The 27360-nt window shown below is 38.1% G+C and overlaps 1 protein-coding gene across 1 annotated transcript; it reads right to left on the minus strand.

Annotated features, from left to right (window-relative positions):
• On the minus strand, nt 1-27360 carry IL15 (interleukin 15). Its single transcript, XM_036383056.2, has 7 exons — nt 27077-27360; nt 18303-18432; nt 2777-2877; nt 2272-2353; nt 2083-2124; nt 1107-1250; nt 1-583 (listed from the first exon to the last, which is right to left on the minus strand). Exons 2-7 carry the CDS (start codon nt 18363-18365, stop codon nt 431-433), a joined length of 585 nt encoding a protein of 194 aa, XP_036238949.1. The 5' UTR covers nt 18366-18432; nt 27077-27360; the 3' UTR covers nt 1-430.

Raw genomic sequence — 27360 nt, forward strand, 5'->3', positions numbered from 1 at the left:
CTTGGTCACTTACTTTATTCACAGAATTAAATTAACACTGCTTTGGTTGACATCTCAATTGAAATCTTTGGTAATCAATAAAGGAGTTGTAGTCATTACATTAATGAATAAAGTCATGTTAGAGGTAACAAATGAAGGAACAGAACATGTTGTTGTTGGCTATGAGAACCAAGCACCAGCTTTACCTTCTGTGAGAAAACTGGAGTTAGTTTTTAATGCCCTTATGTTAGCATTGTACAAAAGGGGGAAAAGGCAAAGAAGAGTCTTCACATAAATATTCTAATTTTTGACTTTGAGTTCTTGGACAGAAGAAGTAATTGAGCTTACCTGAAAACCACAATAGAAACAGATATATTAAGAGATAGCCAACAGGATTATAATTTTTTTTTCTGGTTTATTTTTGGTGATAATCTAATTTCTCTGAGGGTGTTCACGTGAGCATCTTTTTTCCCAGCTTATGTCTTTTTGACCAGTGTTTGCAATCCCTTTGTATAACCTTTTCAAAATTTTGTACAAATTCTGTAAAATTTTTTTCTTCATATTCTTCACATTCTTTGCATTTTTCTGATTTTGTGGAAGCCAACTGAAAAAAAAAAAAAAGCAATAGTAAAGCAGGATACCAATCCATTCATTCTGATAGAGAATTAGGTTTTTTGCCCTGTTTAGGGGAATAATTCCACTGAAGGTAATGGGTATGGAAAATATAAGTGGAGCCTTCTATGGTCTGTGCATTTCTTAGCTTTTTGAACAGGATTGTCTGTGAGAGGTAGATCACTTCAGTGGAAGATGCAAATGATTGTCCCTCTGAAAATTAGGATACTTTTCTGCCTGTGTCTAACATATCTGACTGCAGGTACTGAAGCTGCAAACTGTCCTTTATACACACACATTCAACACCCTACCACATGTAAGCATGCACAAAAGTACTTGCTTTGATAGGAATCCTGAAAGTCTTTTTCTACAAACAACTGATTTTTCATTATTATGAGTACAGGTCATAATCTCATTAGTTTTCATCCCACAGTTTATGTAACAAAACAGGTATTTCTGCTATCCAATATTCATTTTGATTTGCCTTTTTTCCACACACCATTGGTGTTGCTTACCTTATTTTTTTTGAAGCTGTCATTTCCATTTTTCCATATGTTCCACACATCCTGTGTTTTACTACAATTTTTGATACGGCATTCTTGAAATATCACTTCTGTCTCTAAGAAAAAGCACCTCATTACAAGTTCTTGGCATTCTTCCTGAAAAAAAAAGCAGTTGCAATAGTTTACAATTAAAAAAGCATAAGCAAACGGAGGTCATAATTTATTATATAATTTAAACCACAAGTATGATATAAGTGAGACGTAATCGAAGCTAAAATCAGCCACAAAGAGACTGGTTTTTACTTCCTGGGCATCTTTTCTTACTATTTAAATACATTTGAATATTGGCTGTGAGAGCTAAGAACAAAAAGATCAAGCAGTTTGCTGAGATGGGGTGAAACATATTGTCTTAGTGAAGAACATAGGAAAAGAATGAATTAGGATAGGAACGTGGCTTATAACTAAACATAGTGGAATTAATTTAATATAATGCTTAGTAGTTTTAACACTTTAACTCAGAGACCTGAACTCAGAATGGGTAAGAGAGTAGAGGAAGTAGGTAATGCTCCCTTAAATAAAAAATGAATCCCACAATTATTTTAGCACTGTTTGCCTTGATAAAATGACTTTTAATCACACCATCACAGAATAGTTTGGGTTGGAAGGGACCTTAAAGATCCTGTACTTCCAACCTCTCTGCTATGCACAGGGACTCCTTTCTGTAGGCCAGGATGCTCAAAGCCCCACCCATAATCCCTTTCAATTTATTGATTTTAGTAGCAGATGACTAAATAAGGATAATTCATACCTGCTTGCATAATTTATCATAAGCACATTGATTAGAAGTACTATTTATTCCAAGGCAAATTATTTTATTTTAGACACATGTATCAAATTAGAACAAGTCTACTTTAGGGGATAATTTCTAATAAGGCTATGAAGCCACCATATTAAACATTAGTTATGGTTATATGTGAAGTTTACTTACATCCTCATCTGCGTTTGCAGTGTATAAACTGACATCAATATCCTACAAGGAAATAAGAGTTGTAATTATAAACATTGCCTAACAAACACCACCCCTCTCACTAGCACTTCTTAGCTGAACACACTGCTAAATATTTCATTAAGTCTTCTTCTATGATTATATGAAATGCTGACTGTTTCATGAACTTACTTTGGACGTCTTGATCGTTTGCAAATCTTGCAGAACTTCTTCCCACTTGCAACGACCTGCTTCTGTCTTTGGTACATAAGCACTGGAACAGAAGAAACTCAGTGACCATTAGGCTAAACAGGAGGGATCTACAACGTTCACGATGAAAAAAAAGACTCAGCATTGTAAGATATTAGAGATACAGTGTTTACATGTAAATACATATGGCCCATGTTTGGGGCAAGCAAGTGTATTTGAAAAATGATAAAATCACACAGATACATAAAAACAGTTTCTCATGTCACACACAGTATAAACAATGTGGGTGTTTTAGAAGGCCAGATTTACAGAACATAATGCAAGAAAAAGGTTCAATTACCTGATGTAAAACACCTAAAATTCTTTTAAAGTGTTAAAATAAAATTCCAAATCCACTCTCTGAAGTGACTGGAGACAAGTAACAGCTGTGATAGTAAAAATAAATAATTTGTGGTTACTGTCTGATTGGCATTAGCTTTGTATTTACCATAGGAAGAAGATGATTAGTCCCATTTCATTCTTTAAAAGGCAAAAGCAGTGGCTGTTCAGAAGCAGATACTGCAGACAAATACTTTTCAGGTGTGTTTTCTGGAAGACACAACCAAAGTGATAGCTTGTCACCATTTGATTCCACAGAATTTTGCTTTAGTACTGACTTAATTAACCAATTTTCCAAGACTTCCAATAAAGACAAAACCCTGTTGTGTGTAGCTGGAAAGACCAACTGATTTGTAGCTTGGAGAAATACATAATCACTTTGCCAGACAGTTGGTAGAAAACCAGATGCTGAAGGCACACTGTGAAAACCTGAACTCATCCTGGGCTCCCTATTTATTTATCAATTCATACTGCACGCTGCAATTGAACACAGAGTCAATATTAAAGGACTTTTGTTTTCCACCTCTCCCCTGGCTACCATTTCTTATCCAAATTCAATTAATTCCCTACAACTTTAACTCCAATACTGTGGCTGCATATATGTGAGACTCTACATTGAATGCATCAAATACTATAGTTATGTGTACACATGTTAAATAAAATATTTAGATAGAGTATGTACTTACATTTCTTTACACAGTTTATATGTGTCTAATAGTGGGCAGTGATGCATTTCAGAATTTCCTCAGTGGAGTTTAGCAACTGGAAATAAGGAGAAGCTGTGAAAAGCTGTGCATTGTCCATCAAGAAACATTTCTCCGTGCACAGCCCAGTAACCTTTGTTCCAAAGTCACAAACCCTTTGATTTAGCTGATAAAGTTCCCTCACAGGCTTAGGTTAATTATCTGCTGCAGTGCAGTGGTTTTGACCCAAGTTTTTATTCCTTATCCAACATGCAATACTCTGTAACTGACTCAAATGACGTTCCTTTACCTGCAAACTCGTAAGTAAATATTTCTAAATGGACCAGAAAACATAACAAAAGGAGAGCTGTGCAGGGGTAAAACATCCAAATGGGAGGTCAGTCCATGCACTATCAGGATTGCAGCTCACTCGCTGAAAGCTACTTTAATAACGCAGAGCCAGGAGAGTAATGATCATGCGACTTCCCCAAAGTATTTCTAACAAATATTTGCTACTCTCTTAAATAGAAAATGCTTCAAATACGTTGCAATTATTTTGTTTCCAATTCCCAAAGATAGAGCTGAAATAACATAGTTACCTAATCCTACATAAATGTCCACATTCAATAATGGGATGCAGTTTCAGTCCCTTTAATCCCCTTTGCTTGTCCAAAACCTGTTCAATAAAAGCCATGTAAACTAATGATACTGGACAATCTAGATTGCAGAAAGGACAGAGCAGGTAACCTCTCCTACATCTTCTGAGCAACTTCCATATGGAGGATGCTGTGTCATGGTCAGCCAAAATAGGTCTACAAGCAAGGCTAAACCTGTCCCTACTTACATAACAAATGGAAATTGAAAATATGAGTACTAAACCAAAATATTAAGTACTTATACACATTTATTTTTCAAATGTACGGGATAAAAAAAGGAAATAATTATTAACTGCATGGATATGGTCAAAAGAGCTAAATCACTTTGCTATAGCATGACAGAAAAGCTTTGTCCTTTTCACAGTTAGCATTGATTTGAAATTGCTATGTTATTTCTTATGGGTTTGGATTTTGTTAATTTGTTTTTGTTAAATCTGCACACTACCTTCTTTCATTTGATATGCTAATCCTTAGAAAATATCCTACTTTGGTTGGGTTTGAGGTATTTTTTACTATTATTATTTAAGTGAAGTCAGAAGTAGCCTTATGGGGAAACTCCAAGTGTATTTAAAGAAATTTTAAACCTGATTGGTGGATACAGCTGAAGAAAACATGTTTTAACCCCAAGTTTTAAGAAAATAATTTAAAGTATACTGGAAATATTTTACAATAGCTGAACATTTTTATCATTCTACAAGCTGGTTTTTATGACATGAGATGAGGTTTCAACAAATTATCAAAGACTTATGATGGATCCCTAAGCACAAACCAGCTTTGTAATTTATAATTAGTGTTATGGGGCCTTAAAATTTGATTTGAGAGGGAGGCCCAGTCCAAAGGAATTATCAAATTTATGCTGCAGCACAAAGTTTTCATGATGAAGAAATAATATATTATGATATCTAGTGAATAATGGACCAGGGTTATCATTAATTTGTCATTTGTTTCCTATTTTAAATAATTGTTTACTCTAATAACACTTCTTAATGATTGAATGTCTGCATATTGGCTTTTCCTAAATATTGTAGGTAACCTTTATTGTAATAAATTATAATTGCTAGTGTAAAATAAATGCTTAGAGTTTCGAAGTAATAGAAATCTTGTACTGATGATAAATACGCAAAAAATGTACTACATGCACATTATAAAGTTTGTTCATAAAGAGGTTTCAATGTCAGCTACATCCCCCAACACACTCTTTTGCAGACCCAATGCAGGCCCATTTTCTACTTGAATTTCTTAATTCTTTCATCCAAACTATTATTCAACAACAGAAGCATTGCAAGCTGGCTTAGAAGCTTTTACAAATCATTCTCCTTCCTTGAACACATAATGTTATCATACAAAAATTTTCTTTGGATAATGTCTGGGTTTGATTTCCTACTCTGTGTAATCATTAACTAATTACTCTCTGTCTTTGTTATACCTCTGGTAGCTTGTGTCCTGATTACTTGCTACTTTAAAGATTAAAGCCTTTGGAAGTGAATATATGCTCTTCCAAAAATACCATATATCTGAACTTTTTTATTAATATTTTCTTATAAATGTCTCCTTGAATCCTTGCGATAAGATATTCATAAACAAGAAAATTTCTATCCAGGCTATGCCATTTGGTTCTATTGGCAAAGGCCTTCTCTTTTTTCTCCTTATTTTAAACTGTATTTTTATTCAACTGTATTTTTATTCTTAATTTATATCTTTATTCCTCATCTGCTTCCTTGTTCTTGAAAACAAATGACCGGAACATACAATGTGCTCAGATCTTATGAGGGATTTAGAAACTGGTGATACTGTTTTCAGTTTCTGTGGGAAAAAGGGAACTTCTGCCAGTGTTGCCTTCACAACTGGTGGCTCAGACCTAAATATGTTTCCCTGCCAGAACTTGATGTGCACTTCTTTCAAAATCCTGAAATGTCCTGAGAGTCTTTCACCATTTGCAAAACCTCTCACCCTATAAAAAACCCTAGAGCCCTGAAGTCTAACCTTAATTGTTGATTATTCTCGAATTTTCTTTAACTTCTTGACTTCTAGCATACAGTTTTTTCCTTGATCAGCCCCCTTTCCTTGTTCCCATGAGCAAATCAGCCTTCTCAAACACCTCTCTCTCATAACAATCTATTTTTCCCATTTCTCATGTCATTCTGTAGTACAATAGACTTCTTGTTATTATTTTAGTCGGTCTCTTCTTCTCCCCTGTTCTAAAAATATGCGTCCTCAGCATTTTCTCTCTGGCTTCCTGTGCAGCAAAGTACTTTAAATCTTCTTGTCTCTGTTACTGCTGCAAATTTCCCTCTAAAATCTTACCATCACCTCCAGCTCTCTCCAGTCCTTTGGCATTTTTTTAAGAAACGTCTCATGCAGAAAGTAGGGGTCTTTTTAGATCTGTATTCAAGTGCTATTTGTATCATGTAGAGCTGACTTTTACACCCACTCATTTGCATTGTTGAAGCAATTCTTCTCCTGTTTCTTTTGCCACAGTAATTAGAGCCTCCTTCAGCGAAGTCTGCCTCCTCCCCCAACAAAATCTCACCCGGTGGCTCTTGCTCTGCTATCCTCCGCTTGTGGGCTCCACTAATTAATTGTTCTGTCCTCTTGCTCTAGTGCAATTACCTTCAAGGGGACAAAGTACCAAGTAACTGCACAGCTAGAGCGCTGCATCTATCTGAGGTTTTGTACTGTGCATAACACTGGAGCTCCTTCTGTCTGCTCAGAAGCATACAGAATGTCAGAGTCCATAAGACTGAGAACAAAATCAACTTTTTTCCCTAGTCCTGTACCAAAAGAACATTCTCTTCTGATTTCTTTTTTCCAGGGGTGGAGCCATGGAGAGTAAAGGTTTCATAAACTAGTGGAAGTGACTTTAAGAGGAAGGGAGCCCATAAATAAAGCAGTACTTCTGAATTAGATAGATGTTTCCATATTGAGCCCTTAAATAAGTAATTTTGAAATCAAATTTTCATGGATTATGAGTAAGTTTTAGAGAAAAGACATATTCTAACTGCCTTGTCATGGAGTAAAAGCTGAAAGTCAAAGAAGCAGCTTCACTCAAGAATCTCTCAGCTCTTTCATCCCTAAGTTACTTTAGGCTTCTTATAGCAAACATTCAAAGGGAAACAAAGAAAAAAAGCCCTGAATTTGAATTAGTGTCAGAATGTAACTACTCAAATTTATAAAAACAGAGAACCACATTAATGTTCTCTGAGACAGTAAGAAACTCTCTTGCAGATGCTACCTATAAGTACAGCCTTGAAAACCACTGCCAAAAAACCCTTCTTTTACATCTCTGATATCTTCTGAATACCATTTGATGCTGCAACTATTAAAGAGGTGCTTCCACACTATGATGGTGCCTGAATCTATTGTAGTTCCTCTTCTCCCTATCACTCTTTGCACTGATAAGGAAATCTGCCCTCAAGCTCTGCCAGGTGTTATCAGCAGCTCTCCTCCTCAAGGTTTCAATGTAAAGAGTGAGCTTTTCATGCTTCTGGCTGGCTTTCACTTAGTGAACCAGAGAGGAAGCCAATGGAATTACCAGGTCGTAAACTGAATCACATGGCTGAATGATGGTCTGGCTGAGAGCCAAACCATGCCTTGCTTTGTTAAATGTTTAAGCTTTTATGACATGAAGTGCTTTCTTAAAAGTTTCGTATTTACCTAGAGTTAGGCTGGCTAAAGCACTTTTTCTCAGCAATAAAACTGGGTATTCTTTAAACATGATTCCTGTTTGGTTACTTGCCTTTCACCTCTCTCCCACCAAGAACCACAGCTTTTCTTGGTTTTGTGGTATAGTGGTGACATTCTTGTGGAGTACTATCCTACATGGCTTATTCTGCTTGTATCAGGGAAGTGCTAGCCTTCAAAAGAGTTTTCTCACTAATCAGCATGGCAGGAGACTCTCTCAGTTTATATAACATTTTGAATTTATATGTTCTCTGTTTGCTCAAGTAGTTGTTGATTTGCTTTGGCAGTCCTTTCTCCTGTATGTTCCTGATAACTGGCATTTATGCTAGAGACTAAAGTTTGTAATGCCTGTTGGAAAACTTTACTGAAAGGTCATAGAGTCATTGCTATTCCACTCAATACATTAAACATCGGAAGATAAAATGTAAGAAGTTAAATATTTTCTTTTGACCTTTACTTTCTTTTGCAAAGTGTGCTTGAGGCCCAGAGCTCAGACTATTGCCTTGTGAAGATGTGCCCTCTACTTGGCTATAGACCTTATATTTGCCAGGTGGCAAAATCCAGCCAGGAAAGAAAGCTAATTTATGCTTCTTTCTCTTTTCATCCTTCCATGCAATGTCAGTTTTTTCAAGGTATCAATCACTCCTCAAATTGTGAAAGATCAACTTAATGTTTTCTTGATGCAAGGATGTATAATATTAATGCTAGGTTAGCTTGCCAAACACAATTGACCCAGAGACCCCCTGAATTTTGCTAGTGACAAAAATAATTTAGCACAACTACACAGTAAAGAAAAAGTACAGCGCAAAAAACTCATTTGTAAGGCACAGATGGTTAGATGTGACCATTTATCCCCAAATGACACCCTTCAGGATGCAATATGTAATAATTAGTTAAAAGGCCTTTCAGAATAAGCTCTCACAGATACGTAAACAGTGAGAATAAAAAGATATTCAAAATGTAAAGGGCATTAATAAAACACATAAAATAGAGCCAAAACTAAAGTTGGTTTAACAAAATGTGTCCTGATCTATACATTTGCTGTTAGGCACTCCTTGTAAATATTTATTTGTGCTATTTTTATCATAGCAACAAATACCCAACAGGGAATGAGAACACAATTATGGATTAAATTTCTGTTCCTTTAGGGTAGGATATTAACAGCTAGAACAGTATTAAACATGGAAACTTGAACAGCAAAAAAATTATAAATGATGTCATATTGATGCATAAAATTGAAACCTCTGAGGCCATAAAAATAGTAGTTAAAGGAACAGCTGCTGGACAAATAATATCTCTGCCTTAGCAACATGCTCAGCTTAAAGACTGTAAGACTATACACTGGTAGAGATCTGTAACACACTTGTACTAGATAAAAGACTAAAAACAGCAAAGGCAGTTCTCAAAATTGTGAAGTTACACAAGTTTCAGAGCTTTTTAAAAAGAATTATAATCTACGGCCCTCTCTTACAGTGATATTTTTACTGGAATTTGCTGGGTCCTGAATTAGAGGCATGATGCAGTTTGAAACATTCTACTTTCTCTTCGGCTCCTAATGTTTTTAAAGAGCAGAAATAAATCCTAATATGTGACAATTGTGATAGCTTTCCTGAAACCAATGACATTTTTAATTTCCAAAGTTGTTGAGAATTTGACAAAAATATTAACCAGGGAAAAATAGGTTCATAGAACAATTGAGGAAGCAGCACACGGAGCACTGTAAACTGATGAATAGACAGAGAAAACTAGAATCAGGATTCTAACAAAGATGAGCAAAGTATCTCTACCACAAATTTATTTCATATAGGATAGGCATGGAAAAGGAAAAAAAAAATGGAAAATAAAGTGTTCCTGTTTTACGTTCTTTACAAATTGCTTATAAATAATAATGCAAGAGGACTTACAGGAACAGGACAATCCTTCTTAGTCTCTTATCTTTGGATACAGAAGTGATTATTGGAAAAGCACTAGCGTGTGTGCACTACAGAAACCTCCCCCTTTTATGTACATTTTGAATGTATTTTTGTGGAATGTAGCCATTATGAGCTTGCACACTGAACCACTTTTTACTACGTGTAGCAGGGGCTGAGTGCAATACAGCAGTAGTGTACGTGCAACATCCACATTGTGGTAAAGCATACTGGGGAGATTAGTTAAAGATCAGATTTCTCCATAATATTTTCTTTCAAGCACGTTTCTTCATCATTTTTGAATGGTAAAGCTAGAACACAATCTTATTTCATTCTAAACAAGGGCTGATACAGGGTTTTATCTGTCACACACTTATGATCTCCCTATAAAAAGAGAAAAGTGACCATGGATATTAATAACTGTATGTGAGACTGTGTGCCTGAGCACAACTCAGTTTTCTGAAGGCAGTACAAGCCTGCTGTGGTAGGGTTGCTTTCTGAGGCTTCTCTTTGCTCTCCAAACAGCTGACTGCTTCCCTGCCACCACAGCAAGGTACCTATTTCTCCTGAGTGGAAGCACAACATGGCAAACTATTTACTTTGCTGTCTTGCAAACAGTGAACAAATTTGGGTTTTGGCAAATACCTACCCAAACACCATACAAGGTCCCCCTGGTTGTTAAATTTAAAAGTTAGCAAAAAATTTAAGGCCACTCACATACAACCTGGCACCTTCTGGTCTAAAAAGCATCGTAGGCTGTCATTGTTCTATTATTTCTCTAGAGTCTCATATTGCTGTTGTTATCAGACTTCTAAAGTCCATACCTCTTTGGTGTGTTTTTACAGCCAAAGATCCTCACTGACTGCATCTGCTGCATGCTGCTCTCTCCCACCCAGGGATCCTTCAAAACTCCCCCAAACTGGCCAACCCACCCCCTTTTATCCCAGTTATCTTCATTGGTCACAGCTGCAGCCCAATGAAGGACATGGCAGCTGCAGCCCCTCAAGGACAACCAGGACCTCTGGGGCAAAGCCTGTACACAGATATTCAAGTATACTTCCTCTGCTATAGTAGGATTATTATGCACATAGAGAGACATGCCAGTGTGCAACTGGAGGCAGTAGGGAAAATTCATGGGAATTACCAGAGATGAGTCCCAAGCTGCCACCTGGCTACTGGAACATCACTGACTATATGCTGGAATATGTTTAGAATCAGCTTTATACCCAAGTTTTATGACTGCATTCTCTATGACACGCTGCTCATAATAAATCTCTGGGCGTCTCAGTTTGGGACCCCAAAGAACCAAGGAGCCAGCTGACTCTGTACATGTCAGCATTAATCTTTGGGGTTTTTAAAAAACTTCAGTGATAGCATTGGTTGCCTATTTCCAGAAGAGGAACAAAATCAGAACAAAATGGTAGTGTTTCATCTGTCTCAGGTCAGAGTGAGCATATCAGCACATTTTAGCTACTTTGATAGATTATACCCACTCTCAAGCAACAACCAGAGCTGTTGCCAATACAAACAATGCAAAAAAAATATTTGAAGGCTCAAGAGAGCACAAGCTTTCTCCAATGTTCCTTGTGCCCTCTCCATAGGACACTCAAACTGGCTAATGAGCATAGCAGAGTATGGCTGAGATGTGCATGCTGAAGAACTTTACACTTTTCTTCCCTAAAACCAGGAATTTCCAAGCTTCTAAGCTCACTCATTTTTGCTCCTACTTTCCAGCAGTTGAATTTCTGAACTATTGTACTAGACTACTCCTCCTGAGAACACACACCTTGAAGTCTCCTAAGCTTTTGCAAGAACAGTTTCAGCAGCATTTCAGACCCAGGAAACAAAATGTTCTTCCTAATTAATTTTTTGATTTTTCCATTATGCATTCATGTCACTACTGTCTGCTGTCTCAGAAAGCTTTTCTTGCAATCGATTCGCCTACATTTAATACATCGATTTGTTTTACACTTGGAATTATGTTCCATATAATGGTAATATTACCCATAAGGTACGTTCTACAGGAGACAAGCATAGGCTAATGAAGTGTCATTATATGGAACATAATTCCTCATAATTCAGATCAAGTTTTCTAAAAGTCACAATGTCACAATGAATAAGTACTTGAATAAACATGCATATTATTTTCACACATTGCAATGGAGGAAATGCTGGCGTCTACCCTTTTCCTGAAAATACGTATTTTATTTTTTTGTGGGTTTGACCTCTTTATTTTTCTTTCAATTCACCAGGCACTGTGAGAACATTTTCATCATTTCAAAACTGAGCAATCTAGCTGAGAGAAAACAGAGCTGCACCCCACCAATCCAAGTTTGCGGTCAGCTGAAGGGATGATAAACACCAGTTTATTTTATTTGTTTCAGTGAGAGTGGAAGCATTTATACTACTCAAATGCTTTGCATATTTTTTGGAAAGGCGCTTCCCTGTCCTTCAGAAAATTGGAGGGATAGTGAGCAAAAAGAATAACTGTTACTTTGAGAATGCTACATTTTTTTTCTTCTAAGTGAGAAATAGTTTAGCTAGTCACATTTAACTCACACAAGACAAGACTCAAATATTTGATTATTTCCAGTCCCATTTCTTTGACATCCAGACTGACAAAAATAGCAAGTAAATTACAAAACAAACCAAAAAGTGGTTGTGTACAATTTGATAGGATAAAACCTTTGTAACAGCTAAGAATCTGAGTGTATAACTGAAAAAATTGCTTAAATATGGCATTTTGGTTTCTTTCTGGTTAGAAACGCCAAGCAGGATGTTGAAATAAAGATTTTTCCATTTGCAAAAGTTTTAATTGGTTATATGAATTAGAGAAAATGGTCCTTTAGAAAATAATTAAAGTATAAACAGAAATAAAAATTAGTTTTCATTACTTAAATGAAGGCTATTTTGTTTTCTGATATTTAAGTCCAGACAAAACAGGTGTCATAGGCTGCTTTGAGATAAATCATTCTGCCCCAGGTTTTGGATGCTCCATGCTTTTGATATGGTTTGAGCACTGAACTCTTAGGAAAGGTACTGGCAAAACCCCTCAGGTCCTAAAGAGGGCAGAGAATGACTTGTAGCCCTGATTGAACCACATTGCTGTTTAAAAGTCACTTCTACTAAGTGTAATACAGAGCTTGAGTTCACTCTCAACACTGTATCTTGCTCATAGTTTCAGTCAAATTATTTTATTTTTAAAAATTGTCACAAGTGCACAGTACATAAATTTGCACTATTTCAAGTTGTTCATCTTTAGCTGGAGAAAAACTACTAGAAAATTCCTTTGTCCTCACTGTGACCTGTGTATCCTGAAATTGCACACAGTTTAAAATGAGACTTGAAATATTCATGTTTCATTTAAATTATGCAAAATAATCTACAGCAACCATAAAATCTTATGAATCTGAGAGATATTTTCAGTTACATGAGGGCAGGAGATGAGTGGGGGCTTCGTCAAAAAAAAAAAAAAAAGAAAGAAAAAGACAGGAAAAAGAAGGAATTGTTTCAAAAGTAGAACATGAGAAAAGTTCAATTGAAATGCCATAAAGGAAATCTCCACTTTGTGTTCTGATCAGCTAGAGACAATGCAAATGGTAACAGCAGGTACCTACAGCAGAGCATTTCAGCCTGGGTTTATGCCCACGCTCCTGAATGCCAACAGAGATTTTCAGGAAAACAACCATCCTGCTCCAAACAAAGAAGTTACATTAGTTCATTAGTTCCTGCTCTGTGCTTACACAGTGGAATTGCTCTTGAGAGACTGGCTACTAAATCAAGCACTTTGCACATAGGACTTCAGTGCTACATAGTGCTTCTAAAGAAGATTCTTCAACATTCTGGAGGAGCTCTTTGTCTCACAACACATCTGCATATCACAGCTTAGTCTCTTGTAGTAACAGCATTTGGACTCTTCTCAAAATGGAAAAGGATACAAAAGAGAAGAAGGACCTTCCAGGACATCTAGATATTGCCTTTTGCCATCATGTTCATAAGAGCTTCTGGAGGGGGAAGTGCTGGGCAGAATGGCTAAGTAAATTATACCACTGAATTTGGATTATGTCTGACCTTGGTTGAAGCAGTTGTTTTCTGCAGACTAAAGAAAAATTTAGTCCTAAATTTATTTGGCACTTTGAGAATTGTTTTCTTAAAGATGGTAGCAAAAATGGTCAGTCTTAGGATAAAATGTCCTCATATATCACCATCAACTCTACTTAGCAACTACTAAAACCTGAGTGTTATTAACATTATTCTCATCTCTGTTCCAAAACACAGCACTGTACCAGGTACTTGGTGGAAAATTAACTCTATTCCAGTCACAAGTGCATGAAGACAGAAACTTACATCTAAAATGCCACAGCATACCTCTCAAGCTAAATGGGCAATTTTACCTGCAAATCAGCAGCAGATAGAGTGAGAAATCCTGCAGCTGATTCATATGATTCCAGACCTTAATGCTGATATATTATTTTATCATCTCCCCTTTGCATTAGTATCATGATGCAAAATGAAATTCACATCATTTACTACAAAAAACTTTAAAACCAGGCCTCTTCAGTAGCCCAGAGAGTTCTATCTTTGAAGGACTGAATCCACCAAAATATGCTTGAAAAGTCTAATATAATGTAAATTATGGCACAACCGTTCATTCTGAATAGCAGCAAGGGAACAGGGAAATGGGGTTGGTCTCTAACTGTGTGGAACAAGATAATGAGGTGAGAAACATCTCTTTTGTAAGAAACAAAAGGAGCATAACTGCAGGCAAAAAGCTGTAGCCCATTAAATAATAGTGTGTTTGTCTGGAATTGTAATAAAACCAAATTAAAAAGGAAAAGCATGCAGTTATCTGCTTTGTTTCTGTGGGAAATGGGAAGTCACAGGAGCAGTCTTCTCCTTGTATGCAGCTACAGATTTCTGGGAAACACAAACAACTGGTTCAATGAGTAAAAATTGCAGAGCAATTGGGGAGAGAGAAGAGAAGAGCACAAATTATGCAAATCAAGGCTCTCTGCTGAAAAGTTTGCTTGAATGTGAGACAAGGAGATGTGAAAAAAAGCATACTTAGGATTCAAGAGAGAGAGAGAAAATACCCACACAAGAATTCAGCCATGACATAAAGGTTAACAACTCCATTTTGCAAAGAGTATTGGGAGACATAAATAATCTGGTGCATTGTGTCATGCTGCAGGAGAAATAGCTACATTTATAGCAGCCTTTTCTTTGGAAGTTTAGTTGGAAGCTGTCTGAGAGCGTAGAAAAGAGAATTGCATGACAAATATATATTTTAATATAAACTCTACTTTTTTATAACTACCAGAATTCATTGAAGTGACTGTTATTTCTGTACCTGTTTTTCTTAAATCTGTACATATAAATGCCACTGTGAGGTCTTTTCCTCCCTCCACTGCTGTCTAACCTCCTCAGGATATCTGTTAGAAAATACTGGGGGATTGTGATTGTAGTAAGTCCAACAAAATCCCACATTCCCTATAAAAGGACTTAATTAATCATCCATCTTAGAATGAAGTAAAACTTCTAGATTGTATTTAGAGGAGGAGATTTTCTTAATTAAAAAAAAAGTGCTAGTACACTGCACTACACTCGAAGATGCTTTCATTTGAAAGTAAGTTGCCATGGTGACATTTTTCTCTCTTTCCTCTAGGGAAAAAAAAAAAGAAAGAAAGAAAAAAAAAAGCGCTTTGAATAAACTTTCCCCAGTATAACTTCATTCAGGAAAGTATTATTTCTTGGCTTGGATAACTACCACTGAATGCTGTGAAAGAACAGTGATTCAAAATCTGTGCTGGACACCCATATGATATCACTTCACTACCATGGCTGTGATTCAGTCAGCAGACAAAATATGTAGGCAGGAGGATCTCAAGAGACTGTAGAATGACCCATGGAAGAGACTTTGTTTGTTATCCTCACTAGGGAGCTAGGGAATAGAAAATATTGCATCCCTTTCTCCTTAGCAACAATCATGAAAATTGTGGTTTTTGTAAGTTATGGAATGGCTGTTTCGTGGTCTTCCTCTTGTTCCCGCCACCATCTGGAAAACTTGGAGACAGAACACATCTTCATTCAGGCTTTGCAAAAAAGGCCTGATTCCAGCTTTGGCTGGGGATGTCAGAGGACTGAAGTCAATGGAGCGCAGACAGGAGAAAACTCCTGCTTGCACTAGTGGCTCTTAGTGAAGAAATACACCAGATGCAACATACATCACCCCACGTTTTTAAATTTGTTCTCACTGCTACGTTAGTTTAGTGGTTTATACTAAAGAAACATGTCAGGGGAAACTTTCATTCAGCAATCTCCTTAACAATGACCCTCTAGAAGCACTGAAGGCACCACAGCTCACGGACTTGCACCAAACAGGAGCTTCTTCAGTGCCTTGGCTAAGGCTTGTTTGTGAGCCTATAGATTAATATCTCCTTTGCTCCCCTGTCAAGTTCCCAAGGATCAGCTCCTTTCTGACTTTTTGTTTATGGCCTCTTTTCTTCAGGTGTATGAAGACGGCTCATAACAGAGTGGCCAACAGACAGATTCTGTTACTCAGCCGTTCTGGTAATGGAAGGCTGATCTGATTTCTGGGAAACTGACTGTGAACCGGGGTTCCTAAATTTCTGCTAATATTGTAACTACCTGTCTGTTCTGCAGAGAGTGACACCTCTTTGAGCTGATCTCTGGAAACTGTTCTGAAACTTCTGATATCAGAATGTACTTAAGTTAGCTTTTGTGCAGTAGCTTTAAAGACTATTTTATATAAATAATCTCCATTGAAAACAAGAGAAAAGATAGATCATCTAGAAAAGCATCATATAGTTCAAGTCCTTAATGATGATTAAAGATTTAAAGGAAAAAAAATCTGTACAAATCAATCACACAGTGCACAACGATATACTTATTCTTAGTGGTTAAATTCCTCAGCTTTTTTCCTAACAGTAGATTACTCTACTATGATTTATATTTTCAACTAATCTGCACTTTTAATTCTTTTAAGGGACACAACATAGATGTTACACATGTATGCTATATCTGGCTGTATGTTACACCTGCTGTTAGAAACTAAGCCTTATTGAGAAGAATGTTGTCTTTTTGTTTGTACCTTCATAGCTACATCATTCAGTGTGTATAAATCTAAGAAACAGCATAAAATTGTTAATTTAAGAGATGATAAGTTAATAGCAAAAATACCAAACTTACGTTTACCTTTAAAAGGGGTAGTGGTATAGTTGTGTTTTAAAATGTTCACTGGCTTTGGAAGCAAACAGAATTGCTTCCAGAACACATGAGACTTGTTTTAATTTATCATGAAGGATGAAAGCATTTAATTAGGTGAGTCATAACAGAGGCAACGTTAGTGTGACCACAGGGCAAAACAAACTTGCTTTCTGATAGTCACACAACCCTGCATCTGCAGCTTGCTGCAAGAGTAATGGCTTTTTATATTTTTTTAAGAGCTGTTGAGAAAATCCTGTAGTCAAAACACCACTGGCTGAATGTGCATTTGAAATTCTCAGTGAAAATAAAGACTTATTTCCTTGTCATGCATTTGATTTTTTTCACAGCCTTAGAAGAGTAAATAACCTTAGGTTATTTACATGTACTACAGGCAATCATTGTGGAAGAACTGGCATGCTCAAGACAGTGACTCGGGACCTGCTTCCAAATTTCCATAGCTTTCATTGGTGATGCTTGAGTTCCAAATTTTTCTCCAAAATCAGGAGGTCTATATTTTCTTGCTTTTAATAAAAGCTTAGACTGATGCAATCATTCTGGCACTTCGCATGAAGTCATACGAAGCTAGTGGATAATCGGTAATTAACTCAAATTTGAGATGATTAATTGGTTCTGTTGCTTCTGCAGAAAAACGACTGGAAAGCCAGCAGAAAAGATGAGAAAGACTGAGCATAGGACAAATTAACATAAGAATCATCAACCAAAAGAAGAATTAATACGAATAAGAGAACTATGTGACTTGTAGCCAATGAACATTAATGCCTCTCCTTGCTAAAATTTTATAAATAGTGAAGAGTTTCAATAGTCATTGTGCTGGCTTCGTGGAGGCACCATCCAGCCTCCATTTCTGGACAGAAGTGTCAATAAGTCTAATACCTCAGCTCTGTGTGTGGATCTGCCTCTTGCACAACCTGTTTTGGGACAACACCAAATGCTAATGACTTTGGGATTATAAAAAGGTGACCTGGCCACACTGCCTACTGGAAATGCAACTGCTACCAAATCATCTAGGAGATAATATGTGGGGAGCTCTGAAGAGTGCTACAGAGGCTGCACACTTTCAAGGATTTCTCCCCACAGTAAAGAGTGTAGTAAATACTCTCAAGGATCAGGGGTTTTGGCCTCACATGTTGTGAAATATCAGCCAGACACAGGGATTAGGACCGAGCAGAAAAGTTGGCCAGAACTTGCTGTGTCACAAATCAACTGAAAAATATGAATATGAAAAAAACCCAGACCTATTTATGGTGTGCAAGTTAATTCTGGTACAACTGAACAACAAGGAGTGGAAAAAAACAACGTAAAAATTATAGAGTGTAGGGATTTAATCTAAAATACCAGAGATGTTTACAAGCCTTAAATTTTCTTTATTACCTACTTTTCATGTTGGGTTGCAAAACAACATTAAAAGCTCTGCTGAAATTTTAGAAAAAATGTCATGTTGTTTAAGTGATCCTTACCTGACTCTGCAGCCTGCTCAGTGCTCCAGCAGAGTTTTGTGTTGGCCGTGCTGTCCCCAGCATCCTGCCTGCTGGACCAATACTCAGAGGAGAAGCACAGCATCTGCATCAGAAAACTACATTTTGGGGCCTACATGGGGGGGGAAAAAAATGTAAGTATAAATCCACAATGGATTTCTGAGTGGCTTTCAGCCTATCCATTAAGATAATTCAAAGCAGGAAGCCTCTTAAATTTGGCGAGTAACTTCTGCAAGTCCCCTGTATATATTCTAAATAAATGGAAAGCACAAGACAGAAATTTTGAAAAGGTTATTTTTCTTTAGATAGTAGAATCGCATCCTTGAATTCTGTAGGATAAAGGGGGATCCCCTGGAAAACGTGTGTTGTCAGGAACGGATAATTTCTGTGATTTCTCATGACAATCATGGTGACTATCTAACAAGCTCATTGCCCTTTTTATTACCTTTCTACAGGTGACACAATAAAATGCAATTGGAAGGTTTCCCTTTTCTTTTATAAAATTTTTCCCCTAGATTTGTATTCAAATCTTGCAAGTTTTACGGTTGGAGGAACAAGCTGATTTTTGTTCAAGCAATAGATTTTGCACTCATAGCAAGGCCTTGAAGAGATACAGCAGAAAATGAAAGCATGTTGACAGAACAGCTTATTTGGACATTAATATTAGCATTTCTATAAAAGTAGTCCCAACATAATCTGCAAGAAAATAAATGTGTGAAGAAGGGTCCCTACAGAAGTTGAAGAAGCTCCATCCTCAGAGGTACTGAAAAATCAACCAAAGCTGGAGCAACCTGCTGTGATGTCAAATCCAGCCCAGCTTTAGGTGGGAGGCTTGAAGAAGGGTTCTGTAGGTGCCTCTTCCAAATATGAACTATACAATGAAGTTAGGCCTTGAATTAAAAGAAATGTGGTGGAGGATGGAAATACGAAAACACACACAGATGTGTGACTGCATAAGCGTTGTCTTCTCAGAAAATTTAGCACAGAGAATTTCAGAGATACAGGCTAAGAACACAGTCTTGTTTCTGTAATGTGTAAAGGCACCATGGCCAGTTTTGCAGCCGTTCAGCAGCTGGGTCTCATACAATAAGACTCAGTTTCAGTTACCTGTATTTTGATCAAAGTGAACTTATTGGAGCTGGAATTTTCTACAATGAATTATTTACTCAGGGTAGTGATTTTCTTTAAAGTCCCCTTAAGAGTAATTCACTCATTTCCAAAAACAAATTAGCAGAAAACATGCACTTCTTTCGTAAAAATTAAATGTTTATAAGTATTTAATTAAAGCAGTGCTTTGTGGCAGCTTTTACAAGTTGGGCAGCCTAGAAAACCTGCATAAGCTTGGCCAAGTCCTGAGTGGCTTATTTTATTTGCATAATTGCAGAAGGTATTTTTTGGCATTTAGGTGGTGTCCAGCAGTCTCTTCGCTGACATCCTCCATCTCAGAGCTTCCAAGGCAGGCAGAACATTTTGTGTGTATGTACACAGGCTTTCTACAGGAACAGCATTGTGAAGGCTTAGGGGCAGAAAACAGTGATGCTGCTGGTGCACAGAAGTGGAATTTGAGTTGTATGACCGGATGGAGAACACAGCAAGGAATCAATAGATGGTGGAAGTGAAAGGAAGGAGAAAGTTTGAGGGTAGCAGAAGTAGAAGGATTTATGATCACTAAAGCATATTCTACTCAACTTGAAACTCAATCCCAAGCTCACTGCCTTTCCATGAATTCATAATTATAAAAAGGCATTATATCTTTAATCAGAGTATGATGTAATGATTTCCTTTTTCTCATACGGCATTTGTGAACCAAATGGATTGTTTTCACAAAGTGGACCAAGCTCCTGGAAAAAACCCAACCAAACCAAACCAAACTCCTGTATAAATGGCTTTGTTTGACCAAAAAGGTGTGGAGAAAAGGAGACACAAGATCACAGAAAGAAAACCCGGGTTCAATGACAAAGGCAGCTGGATGCAGCCCTGAGCCTTCTCCTTGCCTTCATCTAAGCATCTTTCTGTGATTTGGGCACACTCCTTAACACAGATTTTTCACAAGCAGCCATAATTTTCTGAGCCCTGCTTCACAAAAAAACCTCCCTTTTAGTTACTTTGCATATCTGCCCCTAGGATGGGATGCTTCATGCTCCCCAGGCACATATTTCTGGTTGCTATAGTCAGCTAGTCAGATACTAGCTCAGGTTTCTCCAGGGTAGATGTTACAGTGCGAAGAAAAAATGTGTCCCTGCAGAGCTTAGTTCAAAAGGGCTGCAATTCCTCACAGCTGCACCTCACAGAACACACTGGGGGCTAAAGTGAACACAGACAATCCTAGAGACTGCTAAGCAATCACTTAAAACAAAAATAAAAAATTATCTCCAGGTATCACACGCTGGGCCCAAAATATTTAGGCTCTTCCAATATTTTTGCATTTGGAGAGTGAAATTCCTCTTTTCTTATCCTTTCCTATCCTTTTGAGAAAAATTAACTAATCCGTGATCAAGATGAAAACGGGTAATATACTGGTAAGTGATATATATATATATATATATATATATATATATATATATATATATATATATATACTCTAGACAGTGTAAAATCACATTTCTTGTGCCCATGTAAGTAATTAGCTAAGGCTGTAGACTTTTCTTATTCAATAAAAATTATTGAAAATTAAATAAAATGAGTGAAAGAAAGCTGTAAGCAGTGAGGCAGCACATGTGAACCCCAGTCCGATGGCTTTGGCCATCACCAGCACCTAGTGTTGGTCACTGCAGGACAGGTTTACCCCTTGGAATCCCCAGGCTGAGAAGAGGCACCAGTGCAAGCCCAGGTGAGCTCTCACCCTCCTGTCACCCCCTCTGCTGCCCAGCCTCTCCACTGCACTGAGCCCAACTAATCATAGTGTCAGCATTAATCAAACCTCAGGAATGTGAAGCAACAATTGACCTATTTACCCTTACAAGAAGCAGCACAAAGTAAACCTCTGGGAGCCAGACCATTGCCTAAGTACACTATCAGGGAAAGATACTGTACTAATTTCTTTTCTGGCAAAGGTTACAGTACTTGAGCCTTTGAGAGCCACTGTGACTCATGTTCCTGTTTTTATAAGCGCACTACACATCCTCGTGCTAGCTGATATGCCTCTTCTGCCTTTATTATTTTCATGGCATTCAGCCTGAGGCAAGTTGGCTGTATGGCTTATACTAACAGATACAATTCATTATTTTTGAGCAATAAGTGCTCAAAAGCTATCAACATGAGTGTGCTCATGTTGATAGCTTTTCCTCTTACAAGCTTCACTGAAAGTTGCAGCTTTCAGAAGTCAGGCACATAGATTCCCACAGAGAATTCCTTAGCTCTGGAAGGGCAGGTGAGGGCTTCTTCCCTTACAAGAAAACAGCAGTTTTGTCACTGGCCAGGAAATATGCAGGCCCCACTGGTACAAGTGCCATAATTCTTAATCACCCAATGCAGCATCAAAAGACGCTGCAGAGTTCATGCCCAACTCTCTGTCATGTTGCTTATCAACCAAAAAAAGAACCAATGTTAATAGTATGCTAACAATATATTAACAGCTAAAATTAGTTTTAAGATATGTGAAGTAAACCTCATCACTGTTGTTATTTTTTTACCGAAAATGGGTTTTCTACTATATATGTTTATCACAAGATTTTTAGCTCAACAACGGCACTGTCCAATTTGTATCTTCACAAACACAGTCCATGGCAGACGGTGACAGAACACAGTCAATAAGATCAGGTTCTTTCTCCAGCAGAGACAATAAACTATCCCACACTGTCCTTATGTACAGCTTAAACTCGAGGGAAGAAAATTACCAACACTTGACATTCAGTGCCTTCTGGAAGACACTGCAGCCAGGGAAAGGTGCAGTGGGAATAATTTCTGGCTAGCAGTTTAGAATATGATGGTCCATCTACTCAAAAATAAATTGCAGCCAGTAAATATTCTTCTCTTTTATTTTTACTTTACAAAAAGACATCCTAATATATTTGATAAATTTCAGCATGAGTGGGCTGGATTAGCAACTTCAGTATAAGACTTTTTAAATTACCACAGAGCGCAACCCTTTTAGTCTACATACATTTTTATACAACAGTCTTTTAAAAGCAGTTCCTCGTTGGGCAAAAAAATTCCATCCACCATTTTTTTTGGAAGAATATTTAAGCATTGACATTAGAGTTAATTGGTAAACTATTAAACTGTTCAGTTGTGATGTATAGCAGCTGTATCAACAATGTCTGAATGATCACCCCATGCTGCCACTAAGGACTTACCTCATCTGTTATAGCATGAAATACTGTATGATAATTTGTAATGATGCAAGTATCTGGTAACTTGCTTATAATAACTATCAGCAGGGACAACAGCTTAATTGTATAGTACATCTCCTGATGTACTATATTCTTAATATTTCCAAATATTTCTGCTATTCCTCACTAACTTCTAAGGGAAATAATAAGTAAATAAATAGGAATCAGTTTTCTTATTTTACAGTAGTACATTGGTTTACAAATGGAAGACAGAAAGCTTTTATTAGCTGCCAAGGTGACCATATTCTTTGTGCTCTCAGCATGATATAAAAATTTAGCCCTAGCCAACCATAAATCCTGATGGATGATGGAGAATAGGCCCCAGGTTAGTTAAAGGATGTGGAGGAAATCCTAGACCAGACTTCTCAGAGTTGTGCAGACTATTATCTCAAAGGTGACACTCAGCCCTGGTCAAGTGGGATCTCTGTTTACACTGATCAAGTACAGGCAGCTTGGATGAAATGCCCTTCTCTTCTGGTCCTACCTTCAGGTTCATTCTGAGCACAGGATCACAGGATCCATCTTGGGAACAGCACTGTTCCAGCAAGAGCAGAGGAACCTCCAGTGTGCAGGGACCTTCTCTGTTTGGCACAGAGGCAGTGAGAAGGTAAATCGGTGTGGGATCAATGATATGAAACCAGAAGTCCTTTCCTCTGTGTAGGTATCAGGGCCCTCCAACCTGGTTCTGTCCCATTAAACATTGGCTCAAAAAGGAGTTCTGAGCATGCATTCCCATAAGGAACCATTAATAGTGCTTTCCACTAGAGTTTGCTCTTTGCAGAAACAAACTCTATCACCTTGTTTGTTAACATGTCAGTATTCGTTCTTGGAATGAATTTCTGTCCTATCAAAACCTGTAAAATGGGAATCAGACAGCTCAGCTGAGTGAGAAAATGTCTTTAAATTTGGGAACTGCTATAGAAAATGAGATTTTGCTTCATAAACATTTCTCTGAGAAATCAGTAGCTGATAATAAGTAGCTGAAAGTAGGGATTTCCTCCCTCCATTTTGAAGCGATTACTTTTAAAATACTTTTGAAAATTGGAAAAAAATTAGCATGCATGGAGAGCAAATGGACATGTTTGGGATGTTCTTGTTTTGCCTAGCACTATAACTTGGTATAGAGAATTGGGAATGTATTATAATAATGAGAATTGTTGTTAAAATAACCTTTAAAATCACTCTTTCATTATGAGTTTAAGTGCCCAGAAAAGCCTCAAAGAAAAAAAAAGAGGAATGCATGAGTATTCGCTCTCCTGGGTTTTAGCTCCTAGATGGTGCAGTGTTGAAATAGAGAGTGTAGCAACAAGACTGAGTCATGGAAAAAAGCAAAAGAAGCAGGAGGAATAAAATCTGTACTTTTGCACAGACTAACAAGCTTGTTCCAGAAACTGTGCATGGGCTGCTGCGCTTCCCTGATCCCTGCAAGCAGCAGCACAGTGCTGGCCCGCACAGCCGTGACCTGCTGCGGGTCACAAACCCCACTGTTTGGAATGTCTCACAGCCAGCTGCTCCACACTGCCTTTCTCCCTGCTGCGCTGGCACGAGCTGAACCCTGAGCACAGAAAGGGAAACGTTGTTCTGGCAGAGCCCTGAACCTGACACCAGGAGGTTTGTGTCACATATATCACTGGCCATGGCGTGAAGGATGCTGGAAGCTGAGGATTAACTTTTCACTCATGAGAAAAAAAAATCTAGCATTATATTATCCATACTTCCCAACTGTTCTACATCAGCCTGTACCTCTGTCCCCTGTGACCCTTCTCTATTTTCAGTGAACTCCTAGGCAGCCTTAGAATGGATCTTGTAGGATCATATTTACAGGAAAATGGACATGTACTAAATGGACCAGCCTAACCTTCTGGAACTAAAGAACAAGGTCACCTTTGTGGATAAAAAAGCTGATGTTGCAAGAAGAAAGAAGAAGCAGAAAAGTTGACAGACAAAGGGGTGTCAACCTGAGTAAAATGACGCTTACAGCATCTACCACCTAGAATAAGAAAGAGATGCTTGCTTGCTTTGTGGACAAAGTAGAGCTACCAATCAAGAGATGCATGGACAAAGCAGAGCTACCAATTAAACAATGTGTGACTGTGGAGACCAAGATAAGAAGTAAAGATAAACAATGTTTAGAAGGACAATAAACAGCTTTTGCTTGATTCACATTGAATCCCGCAGGGTCCTTTGATCTCCTCAGGATCTGACCATAATCTTATTTTTCCCAGAGAATTCACACATGCATAATGACAGCAAGACATAATGCATCCATAATGACATCATAGAATTGTTTAGGTTGGAAAAGACCTTTAAGATCATTGAGTCCAGACATTAACCTGAGCACCACACCTATGTGTCCTTTAAGATCTTCTGTATTGGCAACTCTACCACTTCTCTGGACAGCCTGTTCCAGTGCTTGAGCACTCTAGGTGAAGAAACTTTTTCTATTACTCAATCTGAACCTTCCCTAGCACAACCTGGGGCTGTTTTGTCTTGTCTTATCAGTTGTTACTTGGGGAAAAAAGATCAATCTCCACCTGGCTACAACCCCATTTCAGGGACTTGTAGAGAGTGATAGGGTCATGCCCAGACCTCTATTTCTCCAGACTAAATACCCCCAGCTCCCTCAGCAGCAGCTCCAGACTCTTTCCCAGCTCCACTGCCCTTCTCTGGACACCCTCCAGCACCTCAGTGTCTTTCTTGCAGTGAGGGGCCCAGAACTGGATACAGCACTTGAGGTGTGGCCTCACCAGTGCTGAGTACAGGGGGACAATCCCTGCCCTGCTCCTGCTGGCCACACTATTGCTGATCCAGGCCAGGATGCCATTGACCTTCTTGGCCACCTGGGCACAGCTGGCTCATGCTCAGCTGCTCTCAACCAGCACCCCTAGGTCCTTTTCCACCAGGCAGCTTTGCAGCCTCTCTGCCCCAGGTCTGCAGCATTGCATTGCATGGGGTTGAACTTTGGCACCTGGCCTTGTTGAAACTCAAACAGTTGTCCTCGGTCCCTCGATCCAGCCTGTCCAGATCATTGCAGAGCCTTCCTACCCTCCTGGAGATCAGCACTCCCACCCAACTTGTCATCTGCAAACTGACTGAGGGTGTACTTGACGCCTTTATCCAGATCATGGATAAAGATACTGAACAGGGCTGGCCCCAGCACTGAGCCCTGGAGAACACCATTGGTGACTGGCTGCCTTCTGTGTTTCATGCAGGGCCTGTCTGGGGATGCAATTCCAGCAGTTTGTCTCTCACACATCCCTGGATATCCCCATTCCCAGAGCCTGGCCCTGTACCAGGGGCTGCCCTCTGGTGCTGGTGCAGAGCAGGGCACAGATATAAAGGCATACTCTAAGCTTCGAACAGCCCAGTAGACTCCCAAATTTAACACCTCTATTGAGCTATAAATATTGTTTGTTTAGACTATGTTAATCTATAATTATCTTTTTCCAAGACAAAATAACTAAGTGGTACGTTTCCATTTAACTGGTACATGCCAAATTAATCTGTAACTGTAAATAGAACATATTGAAATAAACATCCTGAAAGACAAAGGAGAGACAAAGGAAGCACTTCACTATGTACTATGTACTATGTACTGTGTACTATGTACTATGTACTACTTGGAAAGTATAGCCAAACATGCTGTGATAATTATCATCAGGAGTTTTTTCCACAGTATAAGACTCTCTTAAAAGTAAGTTGCCTAAAAATATCTTCTTTAAGCAGAAGGAATTGCAAGATAGTGATTGTGCACAGGAAGGAGAATTTCCTATTAGACTTACACAGATATAATTTTGCAGGTTGTGACAATACAATCTGTGACAAGTTTCTGTTCCCCACATCTTTCCCTCTTTTCCAACCTATATGAATCTATGAGTCTATGCCTAGGTAGAAAGTGTTATTTTTAACAAGACTCACCAGTGCATATGTTTACTCTTGTTTACTACTGAGTAGAACACTTCTATCATCTACAGAAACCCTGTCACTGTTTTCACCAAGATTCCACTGTCTGCAAATTATCTGTTCTCTGCCTGCATTTAATGCTCTTTCAACCATATACACTAAGAAGTAAATAACTGTTCCCCCAGATTTTTGCCTCTGTCCTTGCTATATTAACCAGGCTCAGAGCAGTAGCTTTGTTTTCTCTTCATTTTTGCTGAGTGAATTTGTTAGCAAACAATGACAAATTTTCATGAGCTAGCACCAATTTTCTCTAATTGCTGATTTCTCTAACACAGCAGAAATAGAGAAACAGGTGCCAAGTGCAAGGTTAAATACAGTACTTAAACTCTGTATTTCATAAGAAATCCTATTAGACAGTTTTTAAAAGCATTTAATAATTTGAAGCTAAGCTCTAAGTTCCCTCATCTTTCTAATGAAGGAAAAAAGTAAACAAGAGGATGTCAAAAGTTGTGAAATACTCACAAGTCTCGGAGTGCTGAGCAGCGAGTCGACACAACACAGAAGTTAGGATAAGGTTTGCACAAGTGACACCAGCAAATGCTCCACCCCCTCCTCCATTCTGTTTTACTTTCAGTTGTTACATAAATAAATTTGTACCTAATAAGGTGGAAGTTACTCTCAGGACAAAGAGCAGACTGTAGGGATTTCCTGCTGCCGTTTCCTAGCAACTTTCAAACTTGGAGGAAAAAACCCTAAACAAAACAAGGCAAAAAGAACTGTGGGGAAATACACATGCCCACAATTTA

The sequence above is a fragment of the Molothrus ater genome, chromosome 4 (genome assembly GCF_012460135.2).
Source record: "Molothrus ater isolate BHLD 08-10-18 breed brown headed cowbird chromosome 4, BPBGC_Mater_1.1, whole genome shotgun sequence".
Taxonomy (NCBI): domain Eukaryota; kingdom Metazoa; phylum Chordata; class Aves; order Passeriformes; family Icteridae; genus Molothrus; species Molothrus ater.

What these genes read in the sequence shown, in the direction of transcription:
- IL15 (XM_036383056.2), bottom strand. Translation starts at nt 18,365, where the DNA reads ATGCTGGGGACAGCACGGCCAACACAAAACTCTGCTGGAGCACTGAGC. An exon ending in CTAATCATCTTCTTCCTATG is followed by an intron (nt 2,354 to 2,776) that starts GTAAATACAAAG and finishes CTTCTGTTCCAG; the next exon opens with TGCTTATGTACCAAAGACAG. An exon ending in ACAGCTTCAAAAAAAATAAG is followed by an intron (nt 584 to 1,106) that starts GTAAGCAACACC and finishes TTTTTTTTTCAG; the next exon opens with TTGGCTTCCACAAAATCAGA.